This window comes from Spinacia oleracea, chromosome 6 (assembly GCF_020520425.1).
Source record: "Spinacia oleracea cultivar Varoflay chromosome 6, BTI_SOV_V1, whole genome shotgun sequence".
Lineage (NCBI taxonomy): Eukaryota > Viridiplantae > Streptophyta > Magnoliopsida > Caryophyllales > Amaranthaceae > Spinacia > Spinacia oleracea.
Window position 1 is genome coordinate 110,262,872 of NC_079492.1, and position 27,605 is coordinate 110,290,476.

At 37.5% G+C, this 27,605-nt stretch overlaps 4 protein-coding genes across 4 annotated transcripts; 2 read left to right on the top strand and 2 right to left on the bottom strand.

Moving 5' to 3' along the window:
- Positions 1 to 5,236: 5,236 nt before the first annotated feature.
- On the bottom strand, positions 5,237 to 7,921 carry LOC110775390 (monofunctional riboflavin biosynthesis protein RIBA 3, chloroplastic). The gene is made up of 7 exons (XM_021980001.2): positions 7,710 to 7,921; positions 7,356 to 7,635; positions 6,851 to 7,069; positions 6,436 to 6,761; positions 6,203 to 6,332; positions 5,823 to 6,119; positions 5,237 to 5,746 (listed from the first exon to the last, which is right to left on the bottom strand). Exons 1-7 carry the CDS (start codon positions 7,763 to 7,765, stop codon positions 5,480 to 5,482), a joined length of 1,575 nt encoding a protein of 524 aa, XP_021835693.1. The 5' UTR covers positions 7,766 to 7,921; the 3' UTR covers positions 5,237 to 5,479.
- Positions 7,922 to 12,316: 4,395 nt separating this feature from the next.
- On the top strand, positions 12,317 to 17,157 carry LOC110775396 (UDP-galactose/UDP-glucose transporter 5B). The gene is made up of 11 exons (XM_021980006.2): positions 12,317 to 12,638; positions 13,131 to 13,244; positions 13,398 to 13,490; positions 13,601 to 13,666; positions 14,065 to 14,163; positions 14,534 to 14,613; positions 15,379 to 15,491; positions 16,166 to 16,254; positions 16,399 to 16,485; positions 16,596 to 16,664; positions 16,745 to 17,157. The coding sequence occupies exons 1-11, from the start codon at positions 12,537 to 12,539 to the stop codon at positions 16,859 to 16,861; spliced, it is 1,029 nt and encodes a 342-aa protein (XP_021835698.1). The 5' UTR covers positions 12,317 to 12,536; the 3' UTR covers positions 16,862 to 17,157.
- A 1,145-nt stretch (positions 17,158 to 18,302) lies between these two features.
- LOC110775394 (glutelin type-D 1) lies at positions 18,303 to 20,196 on the bottom strand. The gene is made up of 3 exons (XM_021980004.2): positions 19,906 to 20,196; positions 18,732 to 19,452; positions 18,303 to 18,641 (listed from the first exon to the last, which is right to left on the bottom strand). The coding sequence occupies exons 1-3, from the start codon at positions 20,099 to 20,101 to the stop codon at positions 18,488 to 18,490; spliced, it is 1,071 nt and encodes a 356-aa protein (XP_021835696.1). The 5' UTR covers positions 20,102 to 20,196; the 3' UTR covers positions 18,303 to 18,487.
- A 1,621-nt stretch (positions 20,197 to 21,817) lies between these two features.
- On the top strand, positions 21,818 to 27,258 carry LOC130463476 (uncharacterized). The gene is made up of 2 exons (XM_056832613.1): positions 21,818 to 23,236; positions 23,344 to 27,258. Exons 1-2 carry the CDS (start codon positions 21,818 to 21,820, stop codon positions 27,256 to 27,258), a joined length of 5,334 nt encoding a protein of 1,777 aa, XP_056688591.1.
- Positions 27,259 to 27,605: the final 347 nt, after the last annotated feature.

The window sequence follows — 27,605 nt, forward strand, 5'->3', positions numbered from 1 at the left end:
AATTGATTCCGGAATCGGAAATATTAAATATTGTTCGTATCGGAAATGAATTCCGGAACCGGGAATTTAATCGGAAGCGCATCGTACTAATAAACATCGGACGAGCTTGCTAGACGCAAGGCCTAGCACGAAGCTAGGCCCAACGCCTAGCAAAGCCCGCGCGCGAACAAAGAAATCAAAGCCCAAACGCGAGAGCAAGGCCAGCAGGCGCGCGCCCCTCGTGGGCTGCGAGCACTTGCTGGGCCTGGGCTCAGCGCGCGCGCGCACGGCGCCCCTCGTGGGCTGCTGCGCCTGCGTGAGTGTTTGTGCTTGCGTACGAAACCTTGATCGGTTAGGATTCGTATAAGATTGATTCCCTAAGTCTACTAGATAAATTAAGTGATTGAATTTTAGATTAATTCAGATTCACTAAATCGTTTCCTAGTAGGATTCTAATATCGGATACCCATGCCCTATAAATAGGTGATCAATGCTCACAATTTAGATCGATTATTCAAGTATTAAAAGTGATTTTTGAGAGCAAAAATTCAGTCATACAATTGCCTAATAAGTGCCGAAAATTCTAAGTACCTTAAGGGCGATCCTAGTTGGTCAAGCTTAAGGCGGATCCGGACGTGCTGTGGACTATCTACGGAGGGACGACACTTGGAGTCCTAAAGACTTGTTCTTGTTCGGTTCGGGCGCAGCTAGGGAAGGCACGCAACAAAGAGTATGCATCTAAACTATGCTAAATTATTATGTGTAAATAATATGCTTTCCTGGCTTTATGGTTTTTCCGCATGATTTATGAATTGTCATATGTATCATAACCTAACATGAGTTTGGAGTGTACATTTTGTGAGCTTGGTTTGTTTCTGAGTATGTTATAATATGGTCTACTAGGTCTGTTTTCCAACATGATTTTTCTATGCTTTGACTGTTGGTCTGAACTGTTATTGCTGGGTGCATTTAAGGAGCTTCTCAGGTTAGATTGGAAGTTGGGCTATTGTTGGCAGTTGTTGACATAAAGAGCAGGCTCTGGGTTGCTTTTGTTGTTTCAATTTTGGTCATTGTTGACTGAAGTTGACTCTTTTAGTAGTGTTTTTTGGGGCGCCTATTTTGCTCAGTTCTGTGTGTGGTAGGTTTGTAGGATTTTGTTTGTTTTCTTCTATAAAGTAACTGAAAATATTATAAAGTAATTAAAAAAATCTAAAGAGTACAAAATATAAACTCAACAGTAAACACAATTTCTTTTAAAAGTAAACAAACCTATTAGCTCAAATGAGAGAGCAATGTGTCATTGCACATGGATGTAGGTTCGAATCCTACATAGGTTGATGAGAACACATGTGTTTATAAGGATGAATTCGGATGTATTTAAACTAAAAGTAAATAAATTTATACAAAAAGTAAATGAATAAATACCAAAAGTTAAGATGAACCGACGTGTGATTCGAACCCGCATCTTTTGCACAAAGCTCTACGCCTCTGTTAAGCTAGTAGGCTAGTGTTATTTAAAATAGAGGAGTAATAAGAATACACTCATATGCTTTACCTTTTGTTCAATTTAGAAGTAGATAAATAACCCGTAATTGTAAATAGAATTAATTCAAAAGTAAATATATATCATCGATCAAATAGCACAGAAATGAGTAACCTTTGTCATTTCATTGAACAATTCCTATGCCAACTCCAAACGAACCCAGCAACCCTTTAACTAGCTTCAAGGTGAAGGAAAAATTCCGAAAGAATTTGAAAAATCTAAGAAATAAATCATATAAACTCAAGAGTAGACAATATATACTCAAAAGCAAACAATATAGACTAAAAAGTAAATAAAGGAAACTCAAAAGTAAATGAACCTACGTGAGATTCGAACCCACATCTTTTGTGCATTTGCACAATGCTCTACCAATTGAGCTAGTAGGCTAGTGTTTTCAAAATTAAAAGCCTTGATTACTTCTGAAAATTAGCTCACTTGATGTAGACTTGACGTTTTAGAGCCCTTCGTGAGTAAACAATTCACTTGATTTGATCGAGTTATAGCTTGTATTAACAACGTTGCGCAACAAAATCAATACAACTAGTTTTAAAAGGGTTGTTGCTTGTAACAAAAACATTGCATCTCTTTACAATAAATGTAAACAAGGAAAAAGTAAACTAAAGTAGATTAAATTTCTGCAAAAGTAAACTAAATTCCTTAAGGTGTCGTGGCTGATTTTTGAGAACATGCAAGAAGGCAAGAAGATACTTGGGTACAATTTCAATATGCTTGTAGTCCTTACTTTCTCAGCAACTTTCTCTAAGAAAGCATGAGCCCATATCTTACACTAACGATAATCCCGGCCAGGAGAAGATTGGAGCTTCCAAAAATTGTCACTAAACCCTGTTACATCCCCCCTTAACATATCTGATTTAGCTACTATCATCGTAATCACAGCTAAGGATATAAGAATATGATACAATTAGCAACCTAAAAAAGGCATGAAGTTCTCACGGCCAGGATCTAGCCTAAAGTCAATGATCATGGACTTGAACTAAGAGAGAGCAAGATCAAATAGCCAGTGTGAGCACAAGCTGATATAACAGCCACAAAGGCTACCTTCTCAGGCCTCAATCCTTCAACCAACATATCCCCATACAACTGAACCGTGTCTATATAATGCCAAATCTCCTGGTCGACCATATCCAAGGGAGTTATCGAAAAGTGCAAGGCTAGAAAGACTCATCAACTTGTGTAGAGAAGGACATGTCCTTGCGGCTTGTTCTCATTTAACTGCAGAATGTTTAGATTTGAGGCATTGGTTATTGAAGACGAAATATGTCCAGCGAAACGATTCATGCCTAAAGCTAACCACTGAAGACGCGGCAGAGTATTGTCTAAATCTGCAGGAAGGTTTCCTTCTAAGTGATTATGTGATTATGTGCTAAAGATAATGTTGTCAGTAACATTATACTCTCACTCCATAAAATTTATTATCTTCAAGAGACAAATAGTTCATGTTCTTTAGTTTTCCTAAGCTATCTGAGATCATACCGAAAAAGTTATTACTGCTGAAGGTAAATTTATAAATTTCCAAGTGATGCAGGAATGTTTCTTGTCAAGTTGTTATGCGACAAAGAAAGAAGTTGCAATTGTGACAGAGAACCAACCGAGGGTGGAATTTCTCCTAACAAGTTATTATGTACTAGATTTATGCCAATAAGACTATAACAACTAGATATATTCGATGGAATTTCCCCTTGAACAGAGTTGTTAAACAACCAGAGTGTCCATAACCTCTGCAAACGACCAATTTCAGGGGGGATTGTACCACAGAAATGGTTATTTTAAAGAAGCAGCTACATGAGGAAGCTTAAATTTCCAATATGGGGTGAGAGTATACCTATGTTGGAGGAATGCAGGTCAAGTATCGAGACTCGCTCGTACTTACGGCCACAAGTAACACCATACCACTTGTGAGAAAACATAGAAGTAAACTTCCTCGAGTAGAAAATCCAGAGAAAATATTCAAGATTCAAAGAAACAAGGTAATTTATCTTCATCAAAACAAGAAAAAAATAAAATTCAATCAATAATTCGAAAAAATAGGTCAGTCAAATTAACACACTTGAACCAATTGAATAAAAATAATCAACCAAATTACAAATTTGTTCAAATGGAAAATCAAACCAGTGCAAAGAATTTTTGAAACCCTAAATTCAACTATTAAATTCGCAACAATAGTTGAATAAATCAAACAAATTTCATGCCCTTATTTTAGGAATCAAATAGCGAAAAATGATACAAAATCGAAAAATTGATTACCTGATGAATTGAAAGAGCGTAAATCGCAAAGGTACCTAGCAAATTGAGGATCAGAGATGAACAAACCTCAATTGGGTTGAGGGGATTTGCAGGAGGAGAGAGAAAACGGGGGAAGAGAGAGAAACGAAAACTAAAAATCGGGTTGAGGTGGAGGAGGTCATTCAACAATTGGATATTACCATATTACCCTTACTTTTTTTGATTTCTTCGGGTGAGTTTTGGATCGAGGGATTATATTGATCGAGGGCTGAGATTAGTTCTTAGTTCTCGTCTTAAGGGGTGGTTCTCACTAGATCCCGATTATATATATATATATATATATATATATATATATATATATATATATATATATATATATATATATATATATATATATATATAGGGGAGGAAATAGAGTAGTCATATCCTATTAAATAGATTGGATTTACTAAATCCATTAGAATTAGGATTCCAGTTAATCTTAAACTCTTAGGATTTTAGAAATAATCAAACACTATTAGTATTAGATTTATCCTAAAATTCTAGTTTACGTAGGATTAGGAAAACGGTTAGCTTGAAGCCCAAGATACTTGCCTCGCAAGTAGACTTGGCGCCCAAGCCAATGACAAGCACACGCGGGTTGGGTGCTCGCTGCATCATGTGTGGCTTGAAGCCCACGCCGTTGTTGCTTGTTTCTTGTTGCTTGCCGCCCACGCAAGGCTTGCAGCTTACGCCATGGCGCTGCTGGCCCATCGCTATTGCTCGCGCGTGTAGGCCTGCTGGGCGCTGGGCCTTGTGCCTTGCGGGCTTGCTTGTCGAGCAATCGCTCGTCGTGGTTCAAATTCGTTTTTCGATTCCGGAATATATTTCCGATTCGAACAATACTTTTGTGATAATATTTTCGATTTCGGTAATATTTTCGATTCCGGCAATATTTCTATTTTCGTTAATTTTTTTCGAAACGATCACAGTCAGCCGTGTGTCTGTATTGTGCCTTTTTGTAAAGGCCTTAGGTATGTTAAACCTCGGCTAAACGTATAACGGTACAAATCGTTTAAGTTTGATTGAGAATTGAGATCAAGTTTGAGCCGTTTTAGCCTTTAGGTAACCCTCAATAATATTTTGCTTAAGGAGTTAAGGCTAGCTAGGAAGATGGGCCTTCGATTGGAGTTGTGGGCTTGTGGGTTGGACGTAATTCTAATGGGCCAATACATAATTCTCACGGTAGAAGTTGGTGCTCCGTTTTTGTATTTGTGAAATAATAATGTTAATGCAGCCTTTAGTCTAATGATTTAGCTTGATATTTTTCCTGTTAGTTTTGTATTCTGTCATAAAATCTTACGGAGTATTAGCCAAAGAAGGTTTAAAAGGAAATATTTAAACAATAATTCGGCTAATATATTGCTCTTCATGTAGTAGAAATATACTGAGAACCAAATGAACAGAATTATCCTAAAGTTTCGCTAATAATGAAACATGGAATCGGAAATTATCGTTCATTCAGAAACTTGGGAGTATTATGTTGCATTGGCCATTTGATATTTGATATGCTGTACACTGTACTTGATACTGTTATTTTTCTTTTGTTCGTTGTTTACGTGGAAGAATAATTCACATAAACCTTTTCTTCCACAAAGAAAAGGTTATATGCTTCGGAAAGAAAAATGGTGTGTAGAAGGCTTTTATGTACGGAGTATATACTAAAAAAAAGGTTCAATTTGTTTCTTCAGCACTCTGTTGTGTATCCGAGTTTATAAGATTCGGATCAATGAAACCCGGCAATGATTGTTGTATATCAGATCCATATATATGGCCCATCTTAACCCGCTTTGTTTCCAAGTATCTTCTGTTTTGGTCAGTTATAGGTGTTAACACAGGAACTCTTCCTATCACAGCCAAGCCATAGCCTTTTAAGCCAGTGAATTTTGCTGGATTATTGGTCATTAGCCTCATTGTTCGAACTCCAATATCCCTCAGAATCTGACATTTTGCAAACAATATGTCAATAAATAATTGAAATACATGCATGCACATTTGTTAATTACATAAAATTTACCTGTGCACCAATACCATAATCACGAGCATCAGCTTCCAGTCCAAGTTGGAGATTAGCTTCAACGGTGTCATGGCCTTGGTCTTGCAAGTTATAAGCTTGGAGTTTATGACCTAAGCCTATTCCTCTCCCTTCATGACCTCGTAGATAAAGTAAAATTCCTCTTCCAGCTTTGTCAATCAGCTCCATTGCTAAAGCTAGCTGATTTCCACAGTCACATCGTGCTGAACCAAATACATCACCTGTTAAGCACTCTGAATGAACTCTTACTAGGATGTCTTCACCATTTCCTATGTCTCCCTGTTATAGGATAAACATCAAACTTAAGGATTTATAAGCGAACCAGGTACGTTAGTGAAGAATATGTTAAATCATTATTACACCTTTACAAGAGCTATGTGTTCTATTCCATCTAGCTTTGAGTTATAGCAATAAGCTTCAAATTGTCCCCAGTTTGTAGGAATCGTTGAAACCGCTGTTCTTTCTACCAACCTCTCCCTCTTTCTCTTATATCTGAAATCAAACTCAAGCATATATATGAAGCTAGGATTAATCATAGGACAGAATCCAGGCTCTTAATTAATGTGGATATATATGATTATGTAGATATTTTAACCTGATTAAATCAGTAATGGAGACAATAGGAATGTTGTGCTCCAAAGATAGTTTTCTTAAAGTGGTTAAAGAGGCAATTGAACCATCATGTTGATCAATAATGGCTGAAAGAACTGAAACTGGTCTTAATTCAGCCAACATAACCAAATCAACAGAAGCTTCAGTATGTCCTGCTCTCCTTAGAACCCCACCATTTTTATACTTGAGGGGAAAAACATGACCAGGCCTCCTGAAATCTTCAGCCTTAGAGTTCGGAGATGCAAGAGCAGCAACTGTTTTTGCTCTATCCGAAGCTGATACTCCAGTTGTGATGCCTACTTTAGCATCCTACAAAATCAAAATACAATGATCCAATGTTAGTGCTAATATATTCTTTGATACAAAAGGAGATCCAACTGTCGATTTGAGACACATACCACAGTGACAGTAAAAGTAGGAGCAGCAGAGTCTGCATTTTCGCTATCCGGTGTCATAAGAGGAAGCTCTAATCTTTCAAGATCTTCTCCCCTCATCCCAACAGAAACAATTCCTGTTCCATGTTTAACCATAAAGGCCATGGCTTGGGGACTCACTAAGGATGCTGCCATTACTAAATTCCCTTCATCTTCATTTTCATCATCTACAACAATCACAAACTAGTTGTTTCACAGGTTACTAACCAATTAAGTAACAATCATTATATTATGAAAAATGCACAAACTTAATGGAATGTAACACAAATGAACAACATAACGTTATAGTATAAGATACCAAGGGATTATTAATACAAGTACACCTAAGGTTCAAAGTTCAAACCACTAGCCGAGGCCGGTCTATTATAAAACCGTCTTTGCTAACATTTGAAACGGTAACAAAGTACATATAGGATTAAATTAAAACACAATAACAATTTCATTTGTAGGATAAAATAAAAGTTGGTACCTTTCCTTGTTTAAGGGTGATGAGAGCCTGATGAATAGAAGAATAACCTTTGGTTGGGCAATCAGGGTCACCTTCAGCATCACTAACAAAAAAGTTAATGGTTTCTGGGGTTATTTTGGCATCTAATGTGCCAAAAACTGAATTCAGAGACGCATTTTGATTTTCCAAATGAGATGAACTTTGATCATTAGATAAACTTTCTGCTGCATCAAAGCTAGAAGCCCAACTGCTCAAATTCCACCATCGTTGATTGTGCTTCAAGAGCAAGGATCTGGGTATGCTGAAATAAGAAATTAGAAATTATTAGCCTTAAATCCTTTATAAAAAAGGAATAGAAATCAATTTATGATATACCTTGATCCGGTGAAAATATGAGGAAGTATAGGGTGAGTACAGGGGATGGAGCCCATTTGATGATTTGAACTCAGTGAATTCAGACTTCTGAACCAATTAGAATGTGTTGGTAGTTGCTAACAAGTGCTTTGGCAAGTTCATGCATTTACATTTTGTATTTTGCTTAAATATGTTTTGACAAGAAAAGCCTCACCTCTAGTTTTGGATTGCGTTCTATGTGTATGGAGTGGATCACATAATTTCATTTTATTAGTAAGAGTTCTTTCACTTTCACCTTACAAAACACAATTAAATTAGTTGTAATAAGTTCCAATAAGTTTTAATATGGTCTAATAAGCTAGTTTACCTTTTTCCAATTAGATACGATCCGTTCCAATAATTAATAGTTAAGTCTAATATATATGGTCTAATAAGTTCTAATTAAAGTCTAATAAGTTTAGTTTTGATAAGTTCACCCGTTTTCATGTGAAGAGAATGCACCGTAATTGGTCCAACAATATACACTTTTTTTATTTGTTTATTTTCTTAGGCGTAAAAAAAGTATCAAAACTAATTATTAATGGATTTGGTACCATCATCTCGTTGTTTCTATTTAGGTTCAACTCTTTTTACCTGACTAGTTCTTATCTAAACTTTTCACAAATTAGGGTTTAGTAATTTGATTAGAGGTTAATGGTTAGTTACTCATTTTGACTGTTACAGATGTACGAGGTCGAGTTGTTTCTTGGCAGGAACATTTAAATAAGTTTGACTTTTTATCGGATCGGAAATAGGCACTTCAACAGTTTTCAATGGTTAGTTATACGAGCAAAAACTAGAAGAAGAGCGAGTAAACCAAGGCCCGATTACTCGATAATTTCCACATGCACAAATTCTTAGTTGTGATTTGCCTGAGTTCCCAGGATTTCCAGTTCTGTTTGTGGAATTGGTAATACTGGAGATTTTATGAGCATTAAAGACATGTTGATATATTTCTCAGTGTTCAGTGAATTTCGAAAACGTTAAGGCTATATCGTGAATTACTTGGTACTATTTGTATTCACAAATTCTTATTTGCAATGGGTGTATAATAAATATTGTACACCGGAGTAAAAGTTAACCCAAAATGTTTAAAAGTTAAGCATATATATGTAAAATTTATCTATTTTTAAGTGATAAATTTTTTCATTTTAGTAAAACTTATTTCTTCAAAATCACTAATAATGTATAAAATTAATAATTTAACCCTTTAAAATATTTATCTATCAATTTCTTTTACTAATATAAAAGTTAATCAAAACTAAGTTAAAGTTAAAAAAAAAATGGTTAAAGTTATCTTGGTGTACAATAAATTTATTGTACAACTTGTACGCGCAAGACCTTTTGATTTGTATTTTTCTCAAAAAGCACGCATGTTTATTTGGCTTATAGTGATTATATTGTGCATCATTACAGTTGCTATAGGCGTATTGACCCGCATAGGTTTATGAAGAGTCCATGGTGCTAATGCAAGCGATTCTCTATGGTTTTTTTTTTTTTTTTTTTTTTGTGTAAAGAGAGTTATAAAAGGCAAACAGACAAATGATATAGACATAATTTACTCCCATATTTTGGTATCATCTTTTCAATACTTTGCGGGCCAATATGTTTCGATAAATTAAGATAAGATAAGGTAATGATCAATTTTAAAGAAGAAAAATTGTATTTTATCACCTAAAAAACTAAAACTTGTATTTTGCCACTCAAGAGAAAATTAAAACTTCTTTTTTGCCACCTAGAAATGGGAAATAGATGAAACTGTTACACAAGGGCCATACTAACAGTATTATTTCTGCCCAAATTTTTATATGAGACTGTCATCACCATCAACTGATGGTGAGACCAGTTCACACTTGCGAATTTATGTATGTTACTTCTATAGTTTAGACATGTTACCTTTTTTTGTAATTTCAGAGGAGGTATTTTTTTTTTAGTTTAGGTATGTTACTTCTATAGTTTATACATGTTACTTTTTTTTATACGGAGTAGTTTTAGGGGAGATACCTTCTTAGTTTAGGTATGTTACTTCTATAGTTTAGACATGTTATTTTTTTTTTATTTTTTTTTTATAATTTTAGAGGAAGTACTTTTTTTAGTTTATGTAAGTTACTTCTATAGTTTATACATGTTACTTTTTTTATACGGAGTAGTTTTAGGGGAGATACCTTCTTAGTTTAGGTATGTTACTTTCATAGTTTAGAAATGTTACTTCTTTTTTAATAATTTTAGAGGAGGTATTTTTTTTAGTTTAGGTATGTTATTTCTATAGTTTAGACATGTTACTTTTTTTTATAATTTTAGATGAGGTACTTTTTTAGTTTAGGTATGTCACTTCTATAGTTTAGGTATGTCACTTCTATAGTTTAGACATGTTACTTTTTTTTTATACGGAATAGTTTTAGGGGAGGTACATTTTTAGTTTAGGTATGTTACTTCTATAGTTTAGACATGTTACTTTTTTTTATATATAATTTTAGAGGAGGTACGTTTTTAATTTAGGTATGTTACTTCTATAGTTTAGGTCTGTTACTTTTTTTATATAGTTTTAGAGGGGGTACGCTATTGGTTTCGCGCTCGTCACACCATCAAGTTGATGGTGTGGCTGGTCTCACTGGAGACGCGCTGTTATTTCTGATATTTTCTATTCTTTTATGATTTCATGTATTTAACTTTGTTCTCTTCCCTTGCTTCTTTCTCTTCCATGAATTCACATAATTTTTCCTCCCATTAATTCAAAAAATTGACAAAACTCAATGGCAGTAAAGAGAGAATGGTGAATGAGTTAAAGATTATCGTAGAAGGAGTGCAAAAAATTGGAGGAAAATTGAATTAGTGGGCTTCACATAACGGTTTCATATATTCTTCTGTTTCAGGTGGTAAATAACAAGTTTTAATTATTTTTTTAGGTGGTAAATACAAGTTTTAGTTTTTTCGGTGGTAAAAAAAAAGAAAATTTTGATTTTTATAGGTGGTAAAGAACAATTTATCCTTTCAAAAATAATTTTTTATACTCCGTAACTTCCAACAAGGATCAATAAGATAAGATAATAAAATATAAGATAAGATAAGATAAAATAAAAAATAAAATAATAAGAAGTACTACACTAAGCACAAAAACAACCATACAAAATATAGTACTTGTAGGGGACAAACCTTCTAGGAAGGACTCTTCCATCCCCAAGTCTAAAATAAACAAATAGACCCTCTTACCAAACGAAACTAACACATAACCCCAATTCAAACCATGCCTGGTCACACTCAGACATTTTCTTGTTGACCATACACCTAATTTTAACTGTCACAACCCCTTGAATCTCTTTAGTAACAACACCAACACTAGCCACCTTATGTTCCCACATAGCCTTGTTCCTGACATTCGAATCCATATAAAAAGCAACAACAATTGTAGCATTACAAACTTGCTTCCAAAATAGAGATTTTTTTGATCTCTTACTTATCCAACGAAGGAGGGCGAAGAAATCAGTGGTCTCTGCTCTAATTCTCAACCATTCCTTAATATGTTGTATAACCTGCTTACTATAATCACAGTTCAAGAAAAAATGGTTGTGAGATTTCACCTCTTTGTTGCAAATGGTACACAAATCAATATTGCTTATCTGAAGGCGTTGCAAACACGACGTTGTCTGCAATCTCCCCAGTATAGCTAACCATATGATGAACTTATGCTTAAACATAGAAAGCCTACATCATGCCATTTTACTCCAGTGCACTTTATGATCACCTTGCCCAACCACATCAGAATATATACTACTGATCCTATATGTAGGCCCTACTCTCCAACCATCACCTGATATAGCCAAGCTCAAATCATGCTTAGCCTTATAAATGCTCTTCCAAGCCCAACTAGAGCTAATAGGAGTGGTAGTCCTTCCAATCTTTTCCTTTTATATAAATTTTATTAACCCATCTTAACCACATGTTGTCAGCTTTCCTAGCAATATTCCACACTTGCTTCCCCGAAGCTGCCCTATTCTACAACATCACATTCCTAATGCATAAACCACAAACTTTTTAGACTTGCACAGGTTATCTCATGCAACATACCCCGGTTGGAAAGAATAAGAAATACTACATCCGCTTCACAATTCATGCAATATATCAACCAACTTTAACAATATTCCTTTTATCATTAGATAAGAAAAACTTAGTCAAGTGAGATCTTGTTGAAATTCGTTTCAATGCGAGTGTTTCCAAATATTAACTTTATAATTTTCACTTATATGCAACTAAAACTATTAATGTCCAAAAAATCAGGTTAAAATTCGTGAAAAAAAAGAAAGAAATGGAGCTCATCTAAGAAAATACAAGTACTACGAATAAAATAAGATAAGTTCATGTTTTTTGGTTGAGAGGGAAATCACAAAGGGCAAGACAGCCACTAATATAGACGGAATTCGATCTCAAATCTTAGATATTATCACGTCAAGAATTAACAACTAAGCTAGCTGTTAATAAGATAAGTTCATGCTAATAAGATAAAGCGGCAACAAAAGTTGAACGTCTTTTTTATAATCCATCCAGATCCAGATGGTACTAAAAATAACGACCGGGTCCACGTCTCTCAAGTGAATTCCTACGTGGCAAATTAACAAAAATCCACTCTCCTCCCCCCTCTGTGTAGCTGGGTTCTTCGAGAGTGCTCATTACAAATTTCCCGTTAATTTAGGGTTTTAATTTGGGGCAAAAGCGAAGATTTTCAATTTCTGGATCTGAATCGACTTGATTTTCCTTCGACTTTGAAGATTATTTGGAGGATGAACTGATTAATTTTAGAAACAAGTTTTAACAATGGAGTCTCCGGTGGTAGCTGTCAAAGAGAACAAGCTATTAAAAGGGGCTTTTGCCGTCGGCGGAATCATGATTACCCTAGTCATCTATGGTATTTTACAGGTAATCAAAAACTAATTTCAGCTGATTAATACTAATATCTATTGTTTCGTCTTTATTGTTATCGTCGATTATTCATTTTGTCTGTAATGCCTTTGTTGTTTTCTGCGAATATAAACTCATTTTTCTGCAATTTTTATTAGTTTCTTTGGATAATGTTGATAAACAACAAGCTTTACTAAAAACCATGGAAAGGGGTTTTGTTGATTTGTATCAAGCTTGCAACTAGTAATAAGTCGAAATAAGATTTTAGGGGACAGTGGAAATATGATTAATTTGTGAAGATACTGGCGATTTTAATGGGAACTCTTTAGAAATCGCGGTGATATTATTAGGATTGAAGAATTAAAGGCTGCATTTGGTGAAAGGAGGGGTAGTTTTGTTTGGGGTGATAATGTTGAAGGATATATATAGGATGTTGCATTTTGCTATTATATGTATGTAATGAGCTATGGAATAATGTATTTAATGAGATAAAGATTTGTGCTGTTGCAGGAAAAAATCATGAAAATTCCGTATGGGCAAAACAAAGAATTTTTCACATACTCACTATTTCTAGTCTTCTGTAATCGTCTTACGACCTCGGCTGTATCTGCTGCTTCTTTACTGGTAAAGATGTCCTTGAACTGGTCTACTTATATATCTTATTATCACTTGTTCTCGTTAGTGCTTTTCTATTTTGTGATCTCTATCTCCCCCTGTGAAATCAGCTCTACTTGTGTCATGGTTTAACTCTTGCCGTTTGTCTATTTGTTTCTTTAGGCAAGTAAGAAAGCTTTGGATCCTGTTGCCCCTGTTTATAAGTATTGCTTGGTCTCTGTAACAAATATCCTAACCACAACGTGCCAATATGAGGTAAGTAAATGCTCTTGAGATGGAAGGATATTTGATGAAAACCATGGTCAGTTTGTTTCTGGTGAGAATTTGGGATCAAAATTTGAACCAACCTTCTTGTTTTCTTTCAGGCCCTTAAATATGTTAGTTTTCCTGTCCAGACTCTTGCAAAATGTGCTAAAATGATACCAGTCATGGTAAGTTTATTTCCTCTTTCTGTTACTATACCTTTATTACTTTTCACTATGGACGAGGCATGGAGCTGAGATTATTAACATCTGTTGTTTCTGTGGTTATTATTAGTTTTATAGTAAAAAGTTATCCATAAAGTGTCAGTTTTACTCCCCATAAATCCATTTTTCGTGTGTCCATTCATCAACAAGCATCCTAGTAAACTTTATATGTTCATGTTAGTGACCTGCGATTTCTATATTTCTGTTTGCTGCTGTTATTAAATCTTGATGTGTGGAAAATGACTGGAAATGTGTTAATAGAGTGCTCCTATTATACTGAGGCGAGCAATATTTCTCTATGGATTATTTATTATCTCTGTTGGCTAGATGTTTGATATACTCCTTTTTCCTTGCACTTGCAGGTCTGGGGTTCTATAATTATGCAGAAAAGATACAAGGGGCTCGATTATTTGTGGGCTGTCCTTGTGACCCTTGGATGTTCTGTATTTATTCTGTATCCGGTTAGTATTATGATTTTGTTTGAATTTGTCTAGCTGTGAGATTGTGATTGTCAGTTCTGTTGTAATCTTCTTCAAGCATCTGGAAATGTTGCTTTCTTTCTCAGTTTAGCCAGAAAATCCTTTTAATATCTTTCCTGTTCGTTTCTTCTTGGGTTTGAAATAATCAAGTCATGGAGTGGTCGCCTGCCAATGGAGTTATTTGATATAAACATGGCTAATGGAAGGAAGTGTTTTCTTAATAATAATAATCCTTAACTGTTTTAGTTGTTACTCAACCAACAGCTTTGAATCATTTTGGCTATTAGATGGCCCAGTTGTTTGTGTTTTAGGAGTCTACTCTTCTTATTGTTCTGTTTTCTCTTCAATACAGGGAGGAGATGATATCAGCCTATACAAGAAAGGGAGAGAGAGCACTGTTTGGGGTATGTCCCTCATGGCTGGTTATCTTGGGTATTAATCCTTCACTTTAGCTCATTATGCTGCTTTAAGGTTTCCCTTTAAAATGTTTTTGATTGTAGCTGCTAGTCTGTTACACTACCAGGCATCTGATGGATGAATCAGATAGATATTATAGTTACTTATAGAGGACCGCTTTCTCAAATTTATGGTCTGTAAAGAAAATTTCCTCTTGCCCTTCTCTAGGCAGCACCACATGCTAGATTGACTTGATGCAACATCCGTTCAGTGAGTTAGCAGTGTGTGGGGAAGGAAGGTCAATCCAACTCACTATGAGAGATTTTGTTCCCAAACTGCTCCCCTGTTATTCTACTAGGGAGTGAAATATTAATTATGCTCTCTACCAGTCCAGCCTGTATCATTCTATCCTCCTTTTTGTACAGGGAGCTTAAAGGTCTTACGCTTGGTAAACAATGATTTTCTGTTATTGTTCTTGCTTTAGACTGTAATATGATAAAAGGAGGAAGATACAGTTTTATCGCATATATGTTTGACATACCTTTCACACCCAATTCTTTTTCCTTGCACTTCATCTGGGGATAGAGTGATAGACCATTAAATGTACCACTCTATTTCATCCTACTTTCTGGACGTGTTTTGACTTTACGACATTTTGAGACACCTTGGGCATGCCACAGGATTTCCAGGGGCATGTCTTATTATTTCTTTGGTGAAAAGGCATTTCTATCTTTTCTGAAGTCAATGACTGAAACAGTTAAATTTAAACATCGTACTTGACATTGTTTCCTTGTGGTGCAGATTTGATGGATTTACAAGCACATTCCAAGATAAATTATTCAAAGGCTACAATATGGAAATACACAACCAAATATTTTACACAACATTGTGTTCCTGTGTGCTAAGCTTGACTGGTAGGTACCTTTTAATCCCACCACCCCCTTCCCCTATCGCTTCATGTTTTTATTGGTTGGTCTCTTTACTTCTATTTGATGTATGAGAATGGAGATTGGCATTCCGAATTTGCATTAGATTCATGCCATTTTACTATTATTTTGAACTGGTAGCCACCTGCAATCTGGCAGGCTTCATTGTACTCCCTCCGTCCCGGAATACTTGACCTGTTTTCCTTATCGGGCCGTCCCTTAATACTTGACCTGTTTCTAAAAATGGAAATATTCTAACAATATTATATTATTTCTCACTCCACCCCTATTAACCCACCTACCCCCTACTCCATACAAAAAATAATTAAAAATTCAACCCCTACTCTCCCCCAACCCCAACTCTTAACCCACCTCCCACTAACTACATTAAAATAATACCCCACTATCAACTACTACCTATTAAATTAAATAAGTCAATTCAAATCCCTTAAACTCTGTGCCGGTCAAACCGGGTCGAGTATTCCGGGACGGAGGGAGTACCGTATAATTTTTACTTTGCCACCTGCAATCTGGCAGGCTTTATTTTACCTTTGAAGTGATAATTGTCTGTGTTTGCATTTGGATTGACTATGGAAACACCATTACCCGTGGACTGTGTTTTATTGCACGCCTTTTGATGAACTCGACGTTTTGCTTGGCAGGGCTTGTATTGCAGGGTCAACTTCTAGCAGCTGTAGATTTTATTCACAGACACAATGATTGTTTGTACGATATTGCATTACTTTCTACTGTAAGATTCGTAACCTCGCATGCAATTTGTATGATTCTAACAGTTCGTAAAGTTGCCTTTCTATATATCTGAATCTTTCCATTTTTTTTAATGTTGTAGTGAATTGTAGAAAGTCTAGTAAACTTACATTAGGAGCTTCTGCAGGTAGCTACTGCTAGTCAATTCTTCATTTCTTATACAATTCGTACCTTTGGTGCTCTTACTTTTGCGACCATAATGACCACAAGACAGGTATATTTTGCTTTACGTAATTATTATTTTTTATTGTAAATTTGTAATTTTTACTACTAGTTTTAAACTACAAAAAGTGATTTGCTAAAACAAGTGTCTTCTAAATGCAGCTTATCAGCATCCTACTCTCATGCCTGTGGTTTGCTCATCCCTTAAGTCCACTACAATGGGTTGGAGCAGTAAGACTCTTGATCTGTTGGCACTTTTGTCCAAAACTACAGTGACACTGTTTAATAAAATGATATTGTTTTACTGGCAGGTAATTGTCTTCAGCTCACTATATGCGAAAAGCTTCTTGAGGAGCAACACTCAGAAATCCACACCTCCAGCAGACGAACAAGATAAAGAGTTGGCTCCTTTAAAGGGAATCCCGTAAGTTGCAGGCAATTTTCTTAATCATTGTTGTTCTGTCCCGTGTCTGGTTGCTAACTGACCCCATAATCGAAGAGCTCAGACGTGATGCTTGTAGAGGGGACATTTTTGGGTGAAAGTGGTAGTTAGTTTGGTAGCGGTAGGAAATATGACTAGTTGATATATTTTGGCTTCTCTGATTCTTTCCCTTATTTTCAAAAAGAAAGAGGAACAGAGGTTAACTTATTGTTAGAGCGAATGGGAATGTACTATAATTGTGAAAGCAAAATTGTTTTGGCAATTCATCTAGTTTAAGCTAAATATTCTATTCTTAATCTTTTTTGGCACCCCTGTTTCTGGCTTCTCAAATTCTTAATCACACCCGGTTACAATAAATATTGTGGGGTTACTTAAAGTTATCTCGATATAATGTAAAAGTTGCAAGGCCTACTGCCGCCGGCTAAGTTCTCAACCGTGAAGCAGGTCAATTAAGGTATAAAATTTTGGGGTGATGATAAAGGTCGCAAGTTGCGACAACATTTAGTTGTCGCAATCTTACGTGTCGCAGTTTAATTGGTACACATAGGCGCCACGTAGGCTATGTGTCATCAGAATATTTTTACTATCAATTCAATATTTTTACTATAAAAATATATAAATAAGGTAATCAATGTAAAAAAGGAAACAAATTAGGATATTAAGATTAAAAAAAGGTATATAATAGATTATATAAGTTAAATATTTTAATTTCCAATTTAAATCATGACACATAAGCATGCCATGTCATCATTGTGACACGGCTTAAAGGTCGCATGTTGCGACCTTTATCATTTTCGAAAATTTTGAAGCTTAATCATGGCCATTTGAGTTTGGGTAACCTACAAAATGTACTTATGAATGATGTTTGTCACTTTCAAATTTGCTCAATTTGACTCTTTAAACTTGCTGTAAGAAAAGGTTTTTCACAAATACGAATTATATGAGAAAGGCCCAAATAATTTTAACTACATTCCCTCGGGGGGGGGGGGGGGGGGGGGGGGGGGGGGGGGGAGGGGGACATAACATAATAATTTTAGCCTTTAATCAAATGTACATAATATACTTTGATATATAAGTTGAAGGGAAATGAATTAATCAATTATTCTACTGAGGAAAAAGGATGTTATGATTGTACCAACATTAGTGAAAAACATAAGGAGAGTCATGCAATTTTTTTAATATTTTTTAAAAAGTAAAAATTAGAATTTTAATAGTAGATCAATTATAGATGCATTCACATAACCCAAAGTTTGCTGATAATGAATGTTTCAAACTTTGCCATGAAAAGGAAACGAGACATGGTTTCTAATTTCAAGTTTTGTTGCCTTCTGCTACAAATAACGTTAAGTGTATGAATTTTATGATACTTTGTATATTGGATATTTGGATTAGAGTAGGACGAAAAAAACAGTAACAAAAGACCGAAATAAACGAAAAAACCTGTAGTTTCTCATTGAACATTCGAAACACATTCTTAATACTAAAATCTATTATGCCTTATTCTAATAATCACACATTCTCAAATCTCAATAATAAAATCAAAAGTACCCCTATTATGCGAAAATCGCTTATTCTAACAAATTGTTTGTAAGAGTATCCAGTATCTATCTTGTTAATTTGGTGGAGGGAAGAAGATTTCATCAGAAGTCCTGGTGGAGCGGAAATGCTGCTCAGTTTCTGTAGGGACCTTGAAAGCTGCTTCCAACACTTGTGGTGATAATGCCTTCCACACTGAAGTCTTCCCAGCCAAGTGTGTGAATACAGGACTGCAACAACATGACAGCATATTAGAAATTTAACATTCGAAAATAACTCAATGTAAATAAAATAAACCAGATTTCAGGGTAGTTGCTTACTTTGGTGTAGAGATGATAGAAAACCATTCCAATCCTTCATCATCAGCAATCTTAGAAACCACAAAGAACCTTGGCACTATGAACAAATTTCCAGCTGTGATTGTGGTCTCCAACACCCTCTTACCATCAACCCCAACCACTTGAACTCGACCACTTCCTCGGACAATGTAAGTCACTTGAAGGGCAGAGTCACAGGAGAAACCAGGAGAACACATAGCTTTTCCATTGAGGTTAACAAGGTCAGCACCAAGTCCAACCTCACCTACCAAAGGCAAGTTCTTAGTGTTCAATACCACCACCCTTCCACCATTCTTGATGTCAACATCTAATGGAGCTTCTTCACAGTTCAATGCCATTCCATCACGGTGTTCCTTTTTGGGTTCAGGCATCTTGTGTGATTCACTAAGCTTGACTATACCCTTGGAGGATTGGTTACCAACTAGGGTCTTGACTACATCTTCAGGCAAGTCCCATGCCCGGCTTACAAACTCGGTTGTAAATCCAGTAAAGATTCCATTTGGACCAGTTAGGAAGAAATCAGTGAATTCACCGCGCTTGTGTGCCTTAGAGGTTTCACCCAAAAAGAGGACGGTAAGTTCTGTATCCTGTTTGTTGTACCACCAGGTAACAACACCAAAAGGAAGTGCAATTGCATCTCCCTTCTTGATTGCAATCACCTTCTCCTCTTGCTCAGGGAGAACTATTCCAGCTACTCCTTCACCTATATTTATTCCAAATTCACCATAACTTAATCAACACAATTATACATATACTACAGTATAATTAATTATAAACAACCCATCAACCGTAAACAATAACATCATCACTGACATTCAACAATTACAACAATCCCGATCACACAAAATCAAAGAATATATAAATCATCAATCCATCGATCTAAGTCGAATCGAATAAAATTAACATTACTTTATCTGCATTGATCACAAAAAATTGCAACCATTGACTTTCTATGCGGATGAATTTTAACAATTTCATAAAATATTAATGCAAAGAGAATCTGATTTCCAACTTCAATAAATCAACATGCATGACACCCACAAACGTTAAATTCCCAATTACATTATAATTAAGATTAATCATCCAAACAAATCAAGAAATTAATCATAAATAATCATCGCAAAAAATTAAATTAAAGATTGAAAAGAAATTATACCTTGAAGAACATAAGCAACTTTAGAGGAATCAGAGTAACGAGGAAGAGCAAATCCGTACTTCTCTAGAGAAAGTTTAGCAGCAGCGATGTTGCCTTCTTTAAGCATGGGAAGTTCAGAAGGGCTCCATGAATAGTAGGACCCACCTTCTCCTCCATAAACCTTCTTTGACAATTTTGGGGACAAATCCAACTCCATTTCTCTCTCTTTTTTCTTGGAATTCGAAATAAAACTCTGTTTTTCTTTCTGGGTTTTTGATTGTGATGAGCAGGTTTAGTGAGAGAAAAGGAGAGGGGTTAAGGGGGTATTTATAGCAAAAGGAATCAAAGAGGTTAAGCGTTATAAGAATTGTGGAGTGATTAAGATGCTTGATTATTTGTCAGATTTAAGATAATAATGGATTAATTTTCGGATTAATTTGGATAAAACTAGGATTATTGATTATTGATTTTAACAGTTTTGGATAGAATCAATTAACTTTATCGTATCCCGGTAAAAAAAGGTTATATTATCTTTATTTAACGTAATATAATTTAATCTTCTTGTCGCAATATTAATTTGATTTTATCACATCTTTTTGTTATCTTATTACGCTTTTGTGAATACTCCTTGTTAGACTTATACGTAATACTTCGTGGATAAGTACATATTATCCCAATTTATTTAAAAGGAACAAAAGTGATAAAATAAGAAGATAAAAGTATCTATCTAACATATACATAAATTTTGGTGCGTAAATTTTGGAGTTTATCTTATGTTACCATGACTTGTAAATTATTTATACTTCGTATCTATTAATAAAAAAAACTATTATATTACCCCTAGTCAACTACTTGTAAGACATATTACGATATTTACAAAAAAACATTATTAAGGATCATAATTTCCTATTTTTACTTGCCAACTCAGGGAGAAACAGTTGATTTGTTGTTGGATAAATTTGAAAAGAATTTGATAATTTACGATTAAGGAAATTTTGAAATAATACTCCGTATTAAATTAAAATATAAAAGGATGTCAAAAGGTCGATAACTTTTATGCAGATTATTGTAACTTTAATCTAGTTTTTATAACTTTTATCTTATAAACAAAAGTTGATAGATAAATATTTTAAAGAAATAAATGATTAATTTTATACATTATTAGTGGTTTTGAAGAAATAATATTTATTAAAATAAAAAAAATTATCACTAAAAAATACATAACTTTTACATATATATAAATGTAACTATTAATTTTTTAGACTCAACTTTTACTCCGATGTACAATATTTATTGTACACAACTTGTAAATAAAAATTAGTGAAAGCATATACAAAGACTTTTGCATAAATTTTAGATTTTATCTTATGTTAAAAAGACTTGTAATTTATCTTGAGGTTAGTGTACGGGGTGTCCTACCGACACCACCACCTGGTACCGGCAGAACTCCCCGTATGTAAACTTAACCTGCAGGTAATCTGGTCATCTTAGGTAAATATCCTCTACCGGCATTATTTGCAAGACCCCTTCTGGCATTATCATGAAGACAACCAACCAAGGGTCACTATCAACAGGTCGCTATCTAACCACAAGGGACCTACCCGATCGTACCCTTGGATTGGTCTATATAAGGAGCACCTCATTTATTGCTATGAGGTACACAAACACTTAAACACAAACACTTAAACACACTTCTTTCTTACTCTCTAATCATCTCTTAATCATCTCTTAATCTCTCAGTAATCTTACTTAAGCATCGGAGGGGATCCTCGAACCACCCCCGAGGCTAGTTAATCCATTCTGTTGTGCAGATACCAACCGGCACTCTCGACAGGAATCCAGTATCCCACAGTCAACTGTTCTCATTCCACACCCGGAACGATTGGCGCTAGAAGGAGGGGACCTTATCCCTTGAAACGGTAGAACAGTCAGCATGGATCTCTCACATAAAGACAGTAAAAAATCAAAGAAAAGTCAGGAAAAAGCAACAACCCCGCAACCGGCGACAACCTCCAAGTTCCAACCCTCACTTCTAAACCCCGCCCATCCATTACAAGCACAATCAGTTATAAGCCCAGCAACAAAAAACACCTTGATACCGGCACAAAAGGAATTCACAGTGGAGGACGATGACGAGTTAGAAATAGAAAGCCCTGCCAGAGAACAACCGAAAACTCCGCTGGAGCAGACGCTGCAGGAGAGCCTGTCTCCTCTGTCGGAAGTATTCTCGGGAGAGCAATTGAAAACATTGTCAGCAGTGATGGCCGCTTTGTCAGAGCTACCTGCCTCGCAACAGCCAGGTTCAGTCGGCAGTCTAAGAAAGACCAGGTCGGCGGTTCCCCAGCTACCGGTTAGGGATCTCCTAACCGCCCTGAATCAAGAAAACACCCCCGAAAAAAGGAAGCGCTCGGATCCGGCGGAAACAGAATGGCCTGAAACAGAGCAAGTCCCAACCGCGGAATATGAGCGAAGAGCGCCGGTTCTACAGATAGCTAGACGGCAGACAATCCAGCCCAAGGATTCTCCTCTGTGCCGGGAAATCCTAGAAGAAAGGATGGAAAGGATAAAAATCCCGACAGGGAGATACGATGGGACGACGGATCCGGAGGATCACTGCACCACATTCGAACAGCACATGATGCTGTACACAGATTCTGATGCCATGTGGTGCAAAGTATTCCCATCCACGCTCTTAGGAGTTGCAGCAAGCTGGTATAAGGGCATAGAGGCACACTCCATATACAGTTTTCGACAGCTGCAGACGTCGTTTTTGTCACGATTTGTGAGCAAACAGAAGAGAAAGAAATCGTCGGGAGAGTTGATGTCGTTCGCTCAAAGAGATAGAGAGCCGTTAAGAGATTATCTCACCCGCTTTAACAACGAATCAATCACTATTCCCAATTTGCAGCAGGAGGTTGCTGTTCTGGCTCTGATGAGGGGAATGCAAGAGTGCGAATTCAAGAAGTACCTCAGCCGGAAGTCGTACACCAATCTGGGTGACGTCCTGCACAAGGCCAATGAGTACATCAGGGGGGATGAAATGATGAAGATCTCCAATGTGGTTGTGGGAACCGGCGGAAATGTCGGGTACAATCCAGGCTACAACCCGCAGGCGGGAAAAGGAGGAAACAGTTTTCATCAGAGCAATAATCAGCAAGGGGCCAGCCAGAGAAACCAGAATAACAGAAATGCCAATCCACAGGGGCAGAAACCCCGGCAAGACAGAAGGGAGTCCAGAGGACTCTTTGATAACTACACTCCGCTGAACACACCGCGGACGGCAATTTATAACATAAACAACAAAATGGACGGCTGGATAAGGCCGCCACCAATGCAGAGTAGGGAAAGGAATGTCAAGAAATTTTGTGACTTCCATAATGAGCACGGCCACCTCACAGAGGACTGCAGGGACTTAAAGACAACATTGAGGATATGGTCAGAAAGGGGTATTTTTCGCAGTATAGGGCGAGGCAAGGAAATGGTAACAACAACTCGGTGGGGGGAAACCCTGCCAATTCATACCGGCCACAACAGCAAAATCAACAACAATACCCTAGAATCGAACAGCCATATCAGCCACCTAGAATCGAGCAAAAACAGCCGAAAACCAGTGCCAGAGCAGAACAGAGGGATGGCGGGAAAAAACCACCCGTGTATGTAATTTCTGGCGGTCCAGTCCACGGAGGGACAATAAGCGGCGCCAGTAGAAGCTTGGAGGAACACAGGCACATGGTAAACTATCATAACACAAGAGTGTGGCCTAACCCACCCAGCATACCAGTGATGACGTTCTCGGAATCGGATTACAGAGGCATCATTTTCCCGCATGATGACCCGCTAGTTCTTACAATTGATATAGCAAATGCCGATGTGAACAGAGTACTGGTAGACGGCGGCAGCTCAGCAAACATCATCTTCTGGGAAGCCTTCAAACAATTGCACATACCAGAGGACGAGCTTCAAAGGGTGAACTACCCAGTAATCGGTTTCTCAGGATCTACAGTTTACCCAGAGGGTAGTATACGGCTGCCGGTGAAAATCGGAGAAGGATCTGAAATGCGAGATCTCATGGTGGATTTCCTAATCATTAAAGTACCAGCGGCCTACAATGTGATCATCGGTCGCCCATTCATACATGACGTGCAGGCGGTAGTCTCCACCTATCACTTGACAATGATATATATGTCGAACCTGGAAAATATCGAGCTGGAGGTTGGAAACATGGATAGAACAGTCGTGATCGGTACAGAAATGGGGAGTGACATGAAGGTCAACCTCATAAGCTTGCTGAGGGAGCACGCGGACATCTTCGCATTCTCGGCGGATGAGATGCCTGGTATCGATCCAGAGATAATGGTCCACCGGTTAAACGCCGACAGAAATGTTAGGCCTGTACGGCAGAAAAAACGTAATTTCTCCACGGAAAAAATGGCAGGAATACAAGAAGAGGTGGATAAACTGCTGGCGGCTGGTTTTATTGAGCCATGTGACTACCCTGAATGGTTGGCAAACGTAGTAATGGTAAAAAAGTCAAGTGGGTCATGGAGAATGTGCGTAGATTTCACCAACCTTAACAGGGCATGTCCGAAAGATTTCTACCCACTACCACGGATTGATAGGCTGGTAGACTCTACTAGCGGCCATGCAATGCTCAGTTTCCTAGATGCTTTCTCAGGGTATCATCAGGTCAGCCTGCATAAATCAGACAGGAAGAAGGCGACCTTTATCACGGATGCAGGAGTTTTCTGTTATAAGGCGATGCCATTCGGGTTGAAAAATGCAGGGGCAACGTATCAAAGGCTGGTCGACAAGGTGTTTGCCGACCAAAAAGGCAGAAACGTGGAGGTCTATGTAGATGACTCTATCGTAAAAAGCCGGAAGGAGGAGGATCATGTTAGCGACCTCCGAGAAACTTTTGAAACTTTGAGAAAATACAGGATGAAATTAAACCCAAAAAAATGCGTCTTCGGAGTAAGGTCGGGAAAATTCCTGGGTTTCTTGGTCAGCGAGCGTGGCATAGACGCTAACCCTGAAAAAGTAGAAGCAATCATCAGTCTGCCGCAACCCAAAAGCGTAAAAGATATACAGCGGTTGACAGGAAAAATGGCCGCCTTAAACAGATTTGTGAGCAAGTCGGCAGATAAGCAAATGCCCTTCTTCACAACCTTGAGGCAAAACAAGAAGTTCAAATGGGGGCCGGCAGAGCAAGAGGCTTTTGAAGCTCTAAAAAGTCACCTAAAGAACCTGCCAACAATAGCAAGAGCAAAAGAGGGCGGCAAATTACAATTGTACATATCGGCGTCGCCAAAAACAGTTGCAGCAGTACTGGTAGCTGAAACAGAAAACAAAGGGCAGCAGCCGGTATATTTTGTGAGCCATGTTCTAAACGGCCCAGAAACAAGATACACGTTGGTGGAAAAAATGGCATATGCAGTCCTCATCGCGGCTAGAAAGTTAAGACCATACTTTGATGCGCATACAATCGAAGTGCTAACAAACTTTCCTCTCGAAAAAGCCATCAGCAAGCTAGATACATCAGGCCGGTTGCTAAAATGGGCAATAGAGTTGTCCGAGTTTGACTTGGAATTCCGGCCAAGAACTGCAATCAAAGCCCAGGCATTGGCGGACTTCATAGTTGAAGCGTCATACCAAGAAGATGAAGTACAAGCTGAAGTATGGGATGTGTCAGTGGATGGTTCAGCTGCACAGACAGGCAGTGGGGCTGGAATAATCATGAAATCGCCAACAGGAGACATTTTTGAGTATGCTATAAAGTTTATGTTCAACGCGTCAAATAACGAGGCAGAATACGAGGCAGCAATTGCCGGCATCCAAATGTGCCTCGCAGCAGATGCCAAAAGAGTAATACTGACAACAGACTCCCAGCTGGTAGCAAGTCAATTCAGCGGAGAATATGAGGCCAAAGAACCTTCAATGGTCAAATACCTGGAGAAGTTGAGGTCAGTGTCGGCTCAGCTAGAGAAATTCAGCATTAATCTGGTACCCCGAGCAGAAAACACACTGGCAGACGCACTATCAAAGTTAGCAAGTTCAAATGTCGCCGACTTGAAAAGAACAGTCATGATGGAAGTCATGAATAAGCGAAGTACGGAGTCGGAGGTAATACGGGTCATGGCCATCACAACTACCTCAGAATGGTACGATAATATCCAAACATACATACAGACTGGAGCCCTAACAGCAGATTTGGCAGAAGCCAAAAAGACAAAAAGGGACGCGGTTTGGTACATCATCCTGTGGGGACGGTTGTACAAAAAGTCATTTAGCCTGCCATTCTTAAGGTGCCTGACAGCATTCGAGTCAGCAAGGCTGATCGAAGAGATGCACGAAGGAACATGTGGGAACCATGCCGGTGGAAAACCCCTTGCCATCATCTGTCAAAGGCAAGGCTATTACTGTCCAACAATGTTAGAAGATTGTCGAGCTTATGTAAAAAAGTGCGAGAAATGTCAAAAGTTTTCAGCTGTGATAAACTTGCCAGCCAATGATTTGATGCCCATTCTGAACCCAATCCCATTCGCACAATGGGGAATGGATATTGTTGGACCATTCCCAATGGCGGCTGGAGGGCGCAAGTTCTTAATAGTAGCAGTGGACTACTTCACCAAGTGGATAGAAGCAGAGCCGGTAGCAAAAATAACGGCAAACCAGGTGAAAAAGTTCACATGGAAAAATATAATAACAAGATTCGGGCTGCCGCAGGCAATAGTTTTTTATCATGGATCAAAGTTTGATTGTGCACCCATACAATGCTTCCTGGGATTATACAGAGTAAAGTTAGCTCACTCGTCAGTATGTCACCCACAGAGCAATGGACAAGCAGAGGCGGCGAATAAGCAAATCCTGGCTGCACTGAAAAAGAAGCTAGAAGACTGTAAAGGCAAATGGGCAGATCTTATGCCAGAAATTCTGTGGTGCAACAGAACTGCTATCAAGGAGGCTACCGGCGAGAGTCCATTTAAGTTAAGCTTCGGGTCTGAGGCTGTCATACCGGCAGAAATGGCTCTGCCAACCATGCGAATCCAGCATTACGATGAGGAGAGAAACGATCAGCTGCTGCGACATCAGTTGGATTTCATGCCAGAAATCAGTTCGGCAGCATACAAAAGCAGAATGAGCAGAGCATACAACAAGAAAGTGAAACACCGGCCTCTAGGAGTAGGAGACCTGGTACTGCGGAGAACGGCGGCAACAGGAAAAGGAAATGCTCAAGGAAAACTGACAGCCAATTGGGAAGGACCATACCAGATATGGGAGGAAATTGTTCCTGGATCATACCGGTTAATGCAAATGGATGGTACCGCGCTCAAAAACTCCTGGTACGCCAGTACTCTGAGAAAGTACTATGTTTGAAAAAACTGTAATGATGATGTATGAGCAGACTGATTGCAATAGCAGTCTGCATTTTGCTGTTATGTATAATTAGGGCGGTCCTCAAATACGACCAGTCCATAAATGAAGGAAGAAAAAAGCAAAAAACAAACGCTGCATAAATCAACACACAAAGGTAATGTATGGATGTGATCAGTAACAGTAAAGAAAATAAATGCCGTTTGGGCACTTTACAGTGAAGCGTAGCAGTCCATAATAAGTTGATGTGATTAGTAACTTTGGAGAAAATAAATGTCGTTAAGGGGCACTCCATTGTGAAGCGTAGCATTCAACGAAGTGTATGGATGTGATCAGTAACAGTAAAGAAA

Coding starts and splice junctions, on each gene's coding strand:
- LOC130463476 (XM_056832613.1), top strand. CDS start 21,818: ATGGATCTCTCACATAAAGACAGTAAAAAATCAAAGAAAAGTCAGGAA. Junction 23,237..23,343: donor TGCAGAGTAGGGAAAGGAAT/GTCAAGAAATTT, acceptor TATTTTTCGCAG/TATAGGGCGAGGCAAGGAAA.
- LOC110775396 (XM_021980006.2), top strand. CDS start 12,537: ATGGAGTCTCCGGTGGTAGCTGTCAAAGAGAACAAGCTATTAAAAGGG. Junction 15,492..16,165: donor CTGTGTGCTAAGCTTGACTG/GTAGGTACCTTT, acceptor TTTGCTTGGCAG/GGCTTGTATTGCAGGGTCAA. Junction 16,665..16,744: donor CACTACAATGGGTTGGAGCA/GTAAGACTCTTG, acceptor TTTTACTGGCAG/GTAATTGTCTTCAGCTCACT.
- LOC110775394 (XM_021980004.2), bottom strand. CDS start 20,101: ATGGAGTTGGATTTGTCCCCAAAATTGTCAAAGAAGGTTTATGGAGGA. Junction 19,453..19,905: donor AGTTGCTTATGTTCTTCAAG/GTATAATTTCTT, acceptor GAATAAATATAG/GTGAAGGAGTAGCTGGAATA. Junction 18,642..18,731: donor TCTATCATCTCTACACCAAA/GTAAGCAACTAC, acceptor ATGTTGTTGCAG/TCCTGTATTCACACACTTGG.
- LOC110775390 (XM_021980001.2), bottom strand. CDS start 7,765: ATGGGCTCCATCCCCTGTACTCACCCTATACTTCCTCATATTTTCACC. Junction 7,636..7,709: donor CATATTTTCACCGGATCAAG/GTATATCATAAA, acceptor TTCTTATTTCAG/CATACCCAGATCCTTGCTCT. Junction 6,333..6,435: donor TCCATTACTGATTTAATCAG/GTTAAAATATCT, acceptor GTTTGATTTCAG/ATATAAGAGAAAGAGGGAGA.